The following is a 13,842-nucleotide window of genomic DNA, read 5'->3' as shown; positions in this document are numbered from 1 at the left end:
CCCATCCAAGCCTGGCAGAGGAAAAAAAGCCCTTCCTCATGGAAAAGGGCCAAATGCTCAAATACTTGGTATGGGGAAAAAAAAAGGGAAGGCACCTAACTTTTGGACCCATCTATTGTGAGGGTAAGAAAAGAAAGATATTGCAACTTGAGGACCGGTTTTTTGAGCAGCTGCAAATGTGGGGAAGAAGACAAATTATAGCCCAAGAACCCAATTTTCTGGAGTGGGAAGGAGAAAGAACAACAGATGATTACTTGAGAGAGCTGAATAATTGGCAGTACGAGCAGCTGACACTGCCAATGCAGTTTAAAGCTTTTTTCCCATGTCATCAGTGTAGTCTTGGATTTTCCCGGACTCGTGTTTCAGGTCTAATTGTTTCATTTGGCTTGAGCCTGCTTTTTGCTCCTTCACAGTGATCAACAGAACCTTTACTTTGATGTAACTATTAGTCATACAGCCAGAGTGAGACCCACTTCCGGCTCCCTGCAGCAGTATCATATTCTGGCGGGACTGTCCTGTTATTTCAGGCCTTAGCTGTCATGGGGTTCAGTTCTGTCAGGGCAGCTGTGTGAGATGCCTTCGTGCTTTTCTCCACCCACTTGCTTTGTTGAAAATACTCTTCCTGACATTCCTGTGGTGCCCTTTTGAAAACTGTCTGTGAGATAACATGTTTTTGGATTGTGTTTTCACCTCTAACTATATATTTTAGTTTGATCAATATGTGTCAACTTCTAACAATATGTTTTAGCTTGATCCTGCTCCTGTTGAAATAAAAAGCTTTTGAATCCAGCATGCTGTATTTTAGATGAAGGTAGTTAGATGTCTAAGTGCTTCCAAACACTAAATGTGTGTTGATGATTGTTCCTCAGTGCAATTTCATGCATCATCCACCCATTTGCTTTGGAGAATGGTCTGTAAAGGAACACAAAGGAGGAATTGTACAATTGTCATACAAACTGATCTGGGCATGACAGAAATGCTTTCCTTGCATTTCTTTAGGGTGGCTAGGTGCAGATAGTACATGGTAGATATGCTTTTAATATTGCATTAATCTTGTCATCTCCAGCTGTGCTAGTTCTGTTGAGAACCTCAGTACAGCCCAGGTTATAGCCAAAGGTTTCAAGGTCTTGTAAAGCTAATCAGAAGTACTCAGTCGGCAGAACAAGACAACCCGGTCTTTAAGATGGAAATGGCAGTTCTAACCTTCAGATCTTCTAGGTTGAGCGAGAGATTGTTCTCTGTCTCTTAGATCAAGTTATCACTGAGCATCCCAATAGTTTGCACTATGTTGCAATGATTCATCTAGAAAGTGTGTCCTCTGAGCTAAGTGCCTTAGACTGCCCTGGTACAGAGTTTAGATTAGAAAGTCATTACAAACAGAGTGAATGTTATAGCCACAGAGATACAGAATCCTAGGAAAAACTCATTAGTAGTGCATGTTGCTTTCTAGACAGGGGGTACTTATGTGTCATTTGGAAGAGAGCTGTGGAAAATGCAAAGGCAGCATGCAATTAAAAATGGCATTTTACTTTTTTTATATTTTTATTACTTTTTTTTGTCAGACCCCCACCCCTGCAGTAAGCTCATTCTGTTGCAGCAAAAGGCATTCATTCATTTAAAAACTGCTGTTAAAGATCTGACATTCTAAGTAAATTCTCTAAACTGATCCTATCAAGTAGAGGAAGCATCTTTCTTGGCCTGCCTAAGAAAATCTATAGGCCTTCTCCCCTGGCCTCTCACTGTTCTGTATCTTGTTTGCTATTAAATGGCTCTGATAAGCACTGTGGACCTTGAAGGCAGAGCTCATTGTTGCCAGATACCAAGCTCATTTTGAAGTTCCAGAGTTGGATTCCTCTCATCTGAAATTCTCCTTTCATGGCACTAAACGTTATCTTTGTTTTATGATACTGCCTGAAGAGGTGTGTCCTTTGTGATAACTAAATTCAAACTGTTTCGCATCTTCTGTCTGTGCAGCAGATGATCTGAGTGCTTCATTTTCATTCTAAGCAAAATTCACCAGTCTGCTAACTTGATTCTATTTACATTCACTATGAAAAGAAATTTCCTCCTGCTAATTTTCTTGGTTGTGGAGAAGATCACCATAGGGAAGTCATTAAATCTGATGGGTAATGCTGTGACCTCCTGACTGTGAGCAAGGAGAATGACAATGGATCATTTAAAAGGACAGTGTCACAGCAGAGCCTTCCCATTTAATCTCTTAGTGTCATTACCTCAAAACAGGACTGCAGCAGGACCTCTTATTACTCTGCACTGTGTTATACTAAAGTCCTTTTCTCATATCTGAAAGTTAATGGGAAGCAATGTTCCATAGTTTAAATAGGAGCTGTTAGTAATCTCATTTTTCAATAGGAAAATTGCCTCCCTGTGGCCAAATTCAATGTACCATAAAAAGACCGTTTCAAATCCCCTTGTCATCACCACCAGGTGATAAACCATAATGTAAAACTTGGCAACCTTGTCGTGTGAGGTGTTACAATACCATTCCCTTAGCACCTTCCATTTATGCTGAGCTGGAGGGCGGGTCCCCCTGTGCACCCATGGCCTGGCTGGCGGCAGTACAAGCTCTTTGGTGCTGATCATGCACCATCATTTATATTGTTCCCTTAGTGCCTTCCTAATGCATGCTGACATATGGCATACCATACAGTATATTGTCTTGCCCCATGACGCTCTGTATGCTCAGTTGTTGGGCACCAGGGATCCCAACCTCACTGTGCGCTCTAGAAATCTCTAACAAACAAAGGAAGTGTTTTGGAAACTGTAAGATCTAAATGTGTCTGTGACCACCTGGCATGTTATGTGACCACTGGCATGTTCTGTGACCACTGTGGCAAACACTAGAAATTTTAATAAAGATGCTGAATATTTCTTCTCTATCCCTGCTTACTGAGGCAAGCAGATGTGGTCTAATGGACTGAAGTGAGGGCAGGAGATCAGGAGTTTGTAAGCTCTGAGTTTTTGCTCTGTAACTAGTTTGCTGCGAAATCTTAGTCACCTATATATATGTGTATTGTGCTTCTTGCATATGAGGCATGCAAATACTCCAGAGTCTTGTAAAGATTAACTAGCTGTGTTCAAAAAGAGCTCTATGAAAACTGAACTGTATGGTAAATGGGCGTCTGTTTTAATGAACGAGGTAACTATGTGCTAAGTTCAGACTGTGCAGTTATTCACACATATTGGACTTTCCTTTCTCTTTTCTGAAGCTGTTTCCATGCACCTGGGACATTTCTGTTTTCTTTGGGTGTCACTTGGACATGCAGAAGGAATTTTACCTGGCTGCAGCAGGCTGTTGGGAATTCCCTGGTAGGTGAGAACTGTCAGTAGCTATCTAGTCCCTGGAGCCAGCGCTGTTCTTGTGCTCCTGGCTCCACATGGTGTGGTGGGCTGGGCTGGGAGATGGAGTCGAACTCTGCTCTCACAGGAAGCATAGGTGTGGGAGGCTGAATCTGTTAGAAAGCTCAGCGCAGTCTGTTGCTGAGCAGGATGTAGCCTGGTTTGGGAGAGAACAGGCCCTCTGAGCTTCTCGTCTTCCATGTTTTGGTGGATGATTTAATATTATGCAGTAACTGAGAGGGATTTAATTTCCCTGCTACTTTGAACAGAAACACTGGATTGATCCTGCAATCTTTACTCAGGAAAACTTTCACAGATGTCACTTGGCTTTTGCCTGAATTGAATATTACAAGCCCTACTCTGTGCATTCGTGGCATGGCATGGCAGTCAGCTGGGTAGAATTACAGTCCCCTTTACCACCCCTGTGACAAGGTTTACAGCTGCCCCGCATGGCAGGCTGTCCTGACGGTAATGCACAAGACCAGTCCTTGTACCCTCGGCACAGACCAATCATTTCGGGAGGCAGCGGCGGAGGATCTGACCTCGGGGTAGCAGTGATTCCAGAGTTAAGAGCCTGCAGGGCCAGACGCATGAGGGCAAGGAGTAATTTTGGGGCTGCGACACTGGACACCTGTCCTCATCTCAGTAACGTAGTTCACAGTGAGATCAGTGAGACCAGTGCTACAAGAGTGCTGAGAAAAAGCCTGAGCCACAGCTGAGTCATTGCCCGTGTGTGTGGGGAGTGCCCAGGCTCCTCTGCAGCCTCTGCGCCAGAGGGACAGCTGCCCCCCGACCCAGCTGGGTGGCTCAGAGCAGGGCGATTTCAATCTTGGCAGCTCATCTGCTCTGGGGCCTGGGTAAATCCTCCATGCAAATGCAGACTAACAGCATTTCGATATGTTAGTACAGGATGCTGAGATCTACAGCTAAGAAGCACTATTCAGCACTATTCAGAACATCACAGTTATCAGTGCTTGGTTATAGTGTTTGCAAAGGGCAACCACATGCTGCTGTCAGACTAGCTGTGTGATTCCTCTGATAATACCTGGAACTTCTGGAAAAACTTTCATTCAGCAGTCTCATGTGGATTCTTGTTGTAACAAATAATGACCATTTAAGGCTAGCAATAATCTTTCATATATTTTATATTCTCATGCACCAATCTGATGTAGCGAGGGGGGAAAAGCTGGGACACAAATTGGTAAAGTGACATGACCCAGGTGACTCAGCAAGCCAGAGGCAGTCAGRAATAGACTGCATATTTCCTAGCTCTGTTTTAACCAAGAGATTTTACATCACATTCTGCATTTGTTTATTTGCTGTTTCCAGGGCTATGTGATATACATGATACACCAGAAATCAGGGAAAGAATCTAGCGAGAAGTCAGTATTAGGTATTTTCTCAGGACTTCTGAACTATCTGGTATTTTGTTTTCTTTTACAATACATTCTCAAGTTGGCTCAATTCTGATTTGACTTAACGAGTGGATTAAAGAGGTATCTTTGAGATAGAGACCCAGATGGCTAAGCCTTCCCCAAAAAAATGGCTTGATCCATGTATGCCCACTTATATCAGACAAAGGTGAAGTTACATTGTGCCTTTTTGCCATTCCAATGCTTTCTTGTATGCATGCTGACAGTCTGCTTGCCCCAGTGTGCTGGCATTCATCCACTATACTGCTATATCACTTTCCTCCCTGTAGAAATATGGGAAATCCCCTCCTTTTACAGATGATTGAATTGCTACTCTATTTAACTCATTTCCAGGAGCTGATGCAGCCGTGATGGTGCTGAAGCAGTGGGGCTGCACTTGGCCACGTGACAGAGCACATACACACAGGCACCCCTGAGGGGGGAGACAGCCTACAGGTGTTTTTAGAGACCTGTGGCAACAGATGTACCAAATCAAAGTGGAAACACTTCTTTAAAGCCACTGCAAAACCAATTCTCCCTCTACATTTGATGCAATTCTAGTTCTTTCAAAGACTAGTTCTTTCATTATACCCTCTAACATAGAAATACAAACTCCACTACCTTAGTGAGAACTACTAGCTGTAGGAAGATAAACATCAGTGCCTCCCTTATCTCACAGTGTTTAGATTAGACCTCTGCATCAGACATCACAAACTGGGACAACACATTTTCCTACTCTTTTGTCTCTTTGCTCTGTTAAGAGCTACACATTGCACATGTTGCTATTGCGAAAGCAGCATATGGCCATCTTCTGGTTCTGTAACAGCTACCCACAAAAGCTACTGGTCTTTTGCTATTTACTTATGTTATTGTGGTTAGCTTTATCTAGCCTCACTAACTGTGCCACTGAAGCACAGATTTCACTGTAAGAGAAGTACAGCAAATCTAGAAAAGGCAGCCAGCAATGTCAGAGAGAGGAAGCTCCTCAAAACCATGTCCTTGCTGCTGGACCAGGAATGTTGGGGACCAAGGCAGCGTCCTGGGGGCTGCTGCACTGGAGGGGAGCAGCCGCCTGGCAGGAATGACAGCGAAAGAGAAGAACTCATCTTGTGGTAGGACTGAGAATCAATAGGGAATTGAAGAATGAGTCCTCTGCGTGTGAGAGGCTGAAGGTGGTGAAGAACAGGAAGGCTGGCTGGGGAAATGCCCACAAGATAGGAAAAAGGGAAGGGGACTAATATACAGGCATCTATCCTCATAGTGATTATAACCCCCATGTTTTTGGTGAACGGGTAATAAGATAACCAACCTTTGAAAGTCAGCTGAGCAATGTTGGGAATGAACAATGACTGTATAAAAGCATGTTTCGGAGCGTAATCTGTTCTCTTATTTTCACACGCTAGGAAAGCAGCAGAATACTGAAGACATAAGTGAATAAAAGTAGTGCCCAATAATATGTTGCAGCACAAGAACTTGTTTTCTTTGGCAGCTTCAGATGAACAAATTCCGAACAAGAAGCCAATTAAATTTCATTTTTTTTCTACATGCTTCATTCCATCTCTTTTTATTGCATTTTAGTCATTATATATTCCCTCTGACCATTCTTAATCTAGCTAGTTATCTTCCAGGATAGTTCTTTAAGAAAATACACTTACAGCTTAGTTTCTTCCCCCCTCCTGCAAAACAAGCATGCTCAGGGTGAATACTTTGATTTACAGAAAGTAAAAGGCACTCAGCAAACATGTTACTTACACGTGGTCTTTTCCACTCAAACTTGATGGGGATTTTCTGACTGTAGAAGAGGGAGGTCTCATTAGGTGGGAAATCAGGATCTTCATAGAGGATGTTTTTCTCCAGGCACTTCTTGTGAAGCTCTTCATAGGTCTTTTCCTTTACTCTGATAATGGGCTGGTTGCGACTGATTATGGCAGAATAAATCCCCCCTGTGCCCCCACCTGTACCTTCAGCTGTAGTGCTAATAGTAGAACTGGGAACTGACCCAGCAGCTGTCTGCTGAGCCACTGCCGCATTTATGGTGGTTGGCATGGGAATCAAATTTAAAGCAAATGTTAAAAAAAAGCAAGATCTTGAAAACTGGAAGGAAATTTGAAAAAAGAGGAAGTTGCTGTGTTGAAAGTCTCCTAATCAAATTTACAAACAATAAAGTTCCATGTCGTTGAGCAGTTTGTGCATCCTCTCGAAGGGCAGTATTTTGTCGTAAGTAATTGATTTTATTCCTTGCTGTGGAACAAGATAACCTGTTGGTTAATTCCTGTGCCCGAGCCGTTGTTCTACAGCATATGCATATGCGTATGCCTGCCCTGTGTGTGTGTGTGTGTAAGCACCCAGAAGAGACAAGTTTTAACCCGGGAAGCCTAAAAATAACCACAGGCAGAGAGAGAGAACTAATGGGAGAGGGAGTGGTTAGTAAGATGGCGCGAGTCTGCTGCACAGCTTGTGCCAAGGCCAGGCATGTTCCTGGGCTTTGTGGGCGCAGGCTGACTCCTGCTGCAAGCAGAGAGAGCAGTGGAAATTGGGAGCTAAACTCCCGTTGGTGTGGGAATGTAATTATATAGTACTGCTAGGCAATAAACTAGTCCTGACACTTCTTAAGGAACTGTTGAATTGTTTGCTTTTTTCCCTTTGTTACTGTAAAGCTATCTTTTTATACAGTCCTAATGGTAAAAAGCACAGATAATTTTATTTGATGCTACTAAGGTCAGTTCAATACATGCCAGTTGGGGTTTAGCTCCTCCAAGTTACAGCAAGACAGCAGCTTGCCAGGATTAAGATTCACCTGGTGATAGCTACTTCCCACATAAAAGGCACCTTTATATACAGGGGTCCAGTGTGGAAACTGTGCCATTCTGTGGGTTAGGATGTACTAATCTAAGAGGAAATACATGACTCTTTGCACATTTATTTTCTCACAGTGGGTTAAGGGCAAAATTCAGTCACCTGTGAAAGAAAAATCAAACTGCTCTTAAAACACATGTTGCTCTTCTCTGTTACCCAGTTCTTTAAAGGGTGACATCATCGTATATGTAGCAAGAAAAGCCCTCTAACACTCTGATTTTCTTTGATTGGAAAGTCTTAAATCACATGACAGCATCAGTGTTATTTTTGCCTAATGACACTAGTAGCTGGACTCTGGCTCATGCCATGCACACTGACCTTCTGCCCTAGTACTAGAGCGTTTGCCAAAGCAATGATTTTTTGGTTGCTATTTGTTCCTCAGATACTTGTTTACTCATTTCAAATCAACGGTACAATGGACAATATCTATAGCTTATTAGACCCCTCAAACTCCATTAGGGCAACCTTTGAAGAAGCTAATACAGTTAGCAAGTTCAGCTAAACTCTGAGAATATTAATCCTCGTGTTTCTAACAGTGGCCTAAATCCTTTTCTTTTTTATTATGAATGCAGGCTTCTTGCACCAACCAATGAGAAAGGGCTGATTCATCTGTTCTTGGAAATAGGAAAGCAATTGCTTCAGAATAGGTTGTCCAGCTGTGGAATTGATGACTTCATCATTACGTTTAGATATGAGGATTGCAGGTGTCATATCTGACATGACTTTGCAGCACAGCTTGGCACACACACGTCACTCTTTCCAGGATATTTCAAGAGCAACACGCTTCTCACATTTAACCTAACATTGCTCTTTACGGATGTGTGAGAGTATTTTCTGGTTATACCTGTTCAAAAGCAACTTCTCCTTTTCCTATTTTTACTAGACAGGTGGTTTTGCCCTTGTAGGGCTTTTTGTGAGAAGCAGGAGAGTTGCTAGTAAAAGACAAATGGTGTCTTGAAGAAATGCAATTTACTACAGAGATGAATGGATGGGCTGTCTACTACACCAAAAAGCCCTTTGTCCACTTGGAATCGAGATACCTTTTGTGATGGAATTTCTTGCAAGTAAAAGTACCCAACACTTGACCTTGTTCAGACAAAGCAGAAGTGGACTTCATGGATGATAATGTTTGTATTTAATTTTTATGAAGTTTGATCTCTGGTTGTTTTTACTAACTGAATTCAATTACACTCACGTTGTAAGCCACAAAGTATAAATGTATTTCTTGATTTGTGCCATAAATATATGGAAAAGTATGAGAGTTGCTACAAATGCCATTTAATTCCTCAGGTCTATCATCCTGAGGGCCACAGCATAAAAAGCAGTCATGCTCTTTAAGCAGATACATTTTAAAGAATACTACTTAGAAATTCTCCATAGTAGAAGTAAGGTTGGAAGGAATAAGGCATGTAACTCACTTCACTGTTACTTTATTCCACTTACTTTTCACACTTCAGAAATACCAGTTAAAATGTTTCATTAAAATGCTCCAGACAATAATTACACACTGTCAGAACCACCATTATGCTTAAATATAGGAACCAATCATCAATTACAGCCTAGGAGCCAATAGAAGAATAGGGCCTGACTCTCTTCTCACAGATGTAAAAGACCTGTTTGCTGCTGTTCCACTCACCTGCATTAAGCACAGCACTGTTTAGGCTGCCAGTCCCCAATTCCTACAGCAGAGGCTCACAGTGCCTGCCAGAAGGGTTGAAAAAGAGCTCTGCAGACTAAAGAAGAATGAACCTAGGGGTCTGGGGGGGAACAAGTTGCACTCAGTAGTCAAGAGCAGAGTAATCACAGTTTGCTCTTACACTTGATATTTGCAGAAATCTGCCCTGTGGAGGACAAACAGCAGCAGGTGGCAATGACTGACTGACTGAGCTCAGGGAGGGCTTAGTAAGAAGAGCAGGGCACATTGTACAAATGGACAGTTATGTTCCCTTTAGTCAGCAAAAACGTTAACCATGCTTCTCTGCTCCCCAAGAGTCAATTTACTGATCTTTTTAGAAAATAGTTCCCTACCTTGCTGAAAAAAAATAGAATAAATTCTGCTCTTTTATATCCATAAAACCCAACTGATGGTATGTTCGGGCTTGACTTAAAGCAGAATTGATTTTAAAATAATATATTTGACAACTGTAGCAAATGGAAAGGCCAATCAACTTAAATTGTGGAGTAACAGCAGCCGGTGAGGAGAGATGCATCACATGGAAAGGGTAATGGGAATAGGCAGGATGTAGGGGACGTAGGACTCTCAGGATGTGTCTCCTGGCTCTGAAAAGGGAAGGAAGCAGCGGAGCACCCCAGTTCTGTTTGCAGAGAAGGTGGGATTGTGAGGCAAGAGAGCATTAGGGTGAGCTGTAAGAGAATCGGGGAATACGCATGAAATAGGATGGTTAAATGCAGAATTAATCCCATTAAATTTAAGAATATTTTCTGTTATAAAGAAAATCTCAAGCATTTCAAGTTTCCTTTGCCCGAAAAAACTTTTTCTTTGCCACCTACCAAACTCAAAGCTCAGCTAGATACTAAAATTGACCAAGAAATTGCTAAAATATATTTAAAGAAAGCTGCATGTTAGTAGGAATTGAAAGATATGGAAGAGCAGAGCTGTCCATAAGCAGAGTTGCTCTACCAGGTTGGCTGTAACCAACGACATTCACGCATCCAAACACACGGACAATTCCTTCCTAACAAAAGACTTTTTTTTAAGTTGCACTGGCAGAGAGGGGAGCAATAATGTGCAAAGTATTTCCATAGCAGTCCTGCTGCTACCCAAGCCAGTACTGCACTTCTGTAGACTTGTGCCTTCTTGAAAATCCAGATACCACAGTTTCAAATCCAGTTGTCGAACAGACTTCTCCATTTCCACATTATATGCTTTTTCTATCATGCAACTGACTGGCACTGCCTATTCAAACCTTAGCTTCAGTTCAGCCTGAACTGTTAAGCTAGCCTGTTGTTTACTTTCCTGTACAAACTGCCTGATTTTGCACTGTCGTAAGGATTGGAAAGGGGAAGTGCCTGTAATCACGCTGGGTGGCTCCTTCTGGGTTTGTTTTCACAAAGCAGCTTGCAAGCAGAGCTCTGGCCATAACCTCCACATCTGCCATAGCAATAAATGCTGTTTGTTAAACTGGCACAGAGCTGCTCTTCCCAAGTGCTCTAGGCTGTGAGTGGTTGGATTTCCAGATACTTAGAGTAAACCCCATGCCAACCAGCCACAACCTCACCCACTCATCAAGTCAGGATTTTCTGGTGCAAGTGAAGGCAGAACTTCGCCTTAATGTCTTACTGAAACTAGCCTGGACCAGATGGTGATTACAATCCCACTGCTGTTACTTTTGCCAACTGCTGATTTGAGAAGAGCTACTCAAGTCTAACTTACTGTTTTAAAAGAAAGCCTATAGGAAATGTTAGTTTGCAGGGAGGGAAACATGTTCTTCGATCTAACCAGATTCAAACAAGCATTTTAACTCCTCCAAATCCATTTCCTTTCAACCTCTCAGTGAATTCTCCGAAGAAGCTGTTTCTCCTTTCACTTGATATGAATCTCCCAGTCAGCACCAACATTCAGGGCTAATTTTTCCAGCGTCAACACGAAGGTCTTCGTATCGTATGTGAAAACCACTTCTTTTTCTTTCCCATCTGAACAGGACAAGAAAGTTTACCGTATGCTTTAAGAACCACCTTTCAGAAACACAGTTATGCACAACTCCCTCTTGTTAATTCAGACCGTCCATGGTACTAGCAGGAAAGATTGAGTAGAAACAAAATAGTAGTCAAAACTGCCCAGTGTACACCTAAGAATGCAGCAGAATTGGAGACACTATTTCTTGTCTTCTGGCCTTTCAAACTACCTTGGGGGTACATGAGCTTCCATCACAAAACTATTCAAGGATTTTTCTGTAGAAGTTAACCCTCGTTTCAGTATAACTTATTCTCCAAGCACCATAAAAGTCCTGAGCATTGACAGGTGTACACAAAAAGTCCATGTCCACATGATTCCCAAGGTGAAGGGATGTGCTTGAAAAGCAGTGAGAGGTGACAAGCCCTCTCTGCAGATGCCACTGCTTACCCCATGGGATCCCTTGCAACTTCTAGAGATCCCCATACAGTCAGGATCTCTAAGCTTTGTTGAGTGAGCAAGAGAACAGAAGAGCAATTTTGTTTTTGTCTGCAGATTTCCTATTTTGGACTAGGCAGATTTACAGATCTGACCTGAACTACAGAAGGACCAAATGGTCCTTCATTTTAAATGCTATCTCTGGTCATATGCTTTGCAGGATGAACTTAACTGAACCTCTTAATTCTGAAGCACCATTATTGATGTATCTACTACTTTATAAAACAAATGTTCTTCAGTTCTGCATGTAATACTAGTAGTGAGTAACTGCTGACTTCTTTCACTAAATTCTGCCTTTGATATTCAAAAAGTAGCAAAGATGACTGAACAAAGATGCTCCCTATGCTGTAATAGTTCCGTTATAGAGCTGCCAGTTTGCAGCCCCTAATGAATGCCACCAGTACAAGAGTATTTCAAATAATTGCAGTGAAATGGAATTTAGTTCATTACCCTTTAAACATGTTGCCACAGACATGGGTTGCTGTCCAAGTCCCAGAATTATCACCCGTTCAACTATRCATGTAGTGAGGTATTGTCCTTTTTCATCTGTGCAACTGAAAAAAGAAAACTATTTCATATACAGTAGTTCCTGTCCATCAGCAGAAGTTCAGCATCATACAGAAAAACCACTACTTCAGTCTCCCTGAAGGTTCCCAGTACTGTTTTTCTCTATTTACCTTTCTCCTGAAGCAAATAAAATTTTCTCCCATTATCAGCTGATTTTTTTTGTATAGCAGACTTTACACAATTAGAGGGGAGAAGAAAAGTTTTCCAAGGCATCTTGTGATAAAAAATGTAGCTTTAACAACCAGAAAGGTTCTGGGGTTTTGCCAAATAGTAGTGTGAAAATCCCTTTCTGAACACAAATGTAAAGCTGTCTAATTTTAACATTTTTCAAGCAAGGCATTTCAGTTTGTATCATAATTATCATTCATTTTGAAACTAATTTAATTTCAAGTATTCATTTTTAATTAAAAAGCTCTTAAAAAAAAAGCTTAGATGCAAAATAAAAATGTTCACTTGGGAGAAAACAGAATGTTATATTTGACTAAAAAAGATAAATTCCAGATTTGCTAGTGATTTAGAAATATCTTTTGCCTCTCTCCTGAATTTTTAAGTTTTTCATATTTTATAATCTTGTTAGATAAAGGGATGTGAAGCATACTTTTAGTTACACTATCCAAACTAATCTACAGTTTTGCTCTGTGCTAAACTTTGTAGTTTGAGAACCAATTACTGTGTATTTTTGAAGCGTGAAAGAATAATGAAATACTTGTAAATTCATTATTTATGAACTGAACAGCCCACAGGCAACAGACCTCACTAGTAAAACTGTAGTGGTGATATATTTGAAATCTCTTTCCTTACAAGTAGCAGACATGGATATTTTTGGCTTTCAGTTGTTTTGCTCTACCTTTGCAGGGTGTCTCCTTGTGCTTCCTCTCATATATTTTAACATGATAAGATATATGGTGCATTTGCTGACGATTTTCAGACTATAGGTAATGGTGTCTGTTTATGGTTCCCATACCTTAGAAGATACAAGGTGTTGCCTATTTGCGAACCTCCCACTTTATCATCCTTTGTTTCTCCAATATATTTTATTCTTGCTGATGACTTTCTTTGTATTTACTTGAGTAAATCTGTAAATTTGAGTAAATCGAAACAATATTAGACAACTCCGCATTACAAGTGTTGCTGTATCTAGACTTATGCAGAGCATCACTATGCAGTCTTATGAAGGATTCTGCCTGCTCTGGGTCTTCACTAGCAATGGATGAGACTAACACTCCTACATTTGTAAGGAGGTCTAATGAACTAGAAAAGGCATTTCCAGTGGTAGTGTGTTGGGTGGCTTTTGTCTGCATTGGTTGCTGTTACCTGGAAGAGAGAACTTGCTTGTGGAAAGTGAATTTCTGGTGCAGGAACTGCTTCTCGTGGAGGTACTGGAATGAATGCCCATCATCTAGGTAGAGTTCACCTTTTGCATAGCCCTGTGAAACACATCAGATGGAGTCCAAATTAACAGGACCTTCTAGTGTTGGACAATGAAACTGAAGATAGTAAAGTCTCACTGTATGTTAA

At 41.4% G+C, this 13,842-nt stretch overlaps 2 protein-coding genes across 11 annotated transcripts in view; both read right to left on the bottom strand.

The window, feature by feature from the left end:
- Nucleotides 1–6,826, bottom strand: part of CAPN3 (calpain 3) — a 33,300-nt gene extending 26,474 nt beyond the window's left edge. For all 3 annotated transcript variants that reach the window (XM_026061643.1, XM_026061642.1, XM_026061645.1), the window contains exon 1: nucleotides 6,522–6,826. In XM_026061643.1, the coding sequence (XP_025917428.1) occupies nucleotides 6,522–6,815 (294 nt within the window). In that variant the 5' untranslated portion in view covers nucleotides 6,816–6,826. The remainder of the gene's footprint in view (nucleotides 1–6,521) is intronic.
- A 111-nt stretch (nucleotides 6,827–6,937) lies between these two features.
- The window catches only part of GANC (glucosidase alpha, neutral C), a 31,793-nt gene continuing 24,888 nt past the window's right edge, over nucleotides 6,938–13,842 (bottom strand). For 3 of the 8 annotated variants that reach the window (XM_026061637.1, XM_026061640.1, XM_026061641.1), the window contains 3 exons: nucleotides 13,639–13,751; nucleotides 12,208–12,311; nucleotides 8,744–11,279 (listed from right to left, as the gene is read on the bottom strand). In XM_026061637.1, coding sequence (XP_025917422.1) covers nucleotides 11,170–11,279; nucleotides 12,208–12,311; nucleotides 13,639–13,751 — 327 coding nt within the window. In that variant the 3' untranslated portion in view covers nucleotides 8,744–11,169. Of the gene's footprint in view, nucleotides 7,011–8,743; nucleotides 11,280–12,207; nucleotides 12,326–13,288; nucleotides 13,401–13,638; nucleotides 13,752–13,842 lie in introns of those variants that run through there. The other 5 variants (XR_003252816.1, XM_026061636.1, XR_003252817.1 and 2 more) reach the window with 5 other exon arrangements.

The sequence above is a fragment of the Apteryx rowi genome, unplaced genomic scaffold (genome assembly GCF_003343035.1).
Source record: "Apteryx rowi isolate R43461 unplaced genomic scaffold, aptRow1 scaffold_183, whole genome shotgun sequence".
NCBI classification, from domain to species: Eukaryota; Metazoa; Chordata; class Aves; order Apterygiformes; family Apterygidae; genus Apteryx; species Apteryx rowi.
This window is presented reverse-complemented; position numbering and strand designations above follow the sequence as displayed.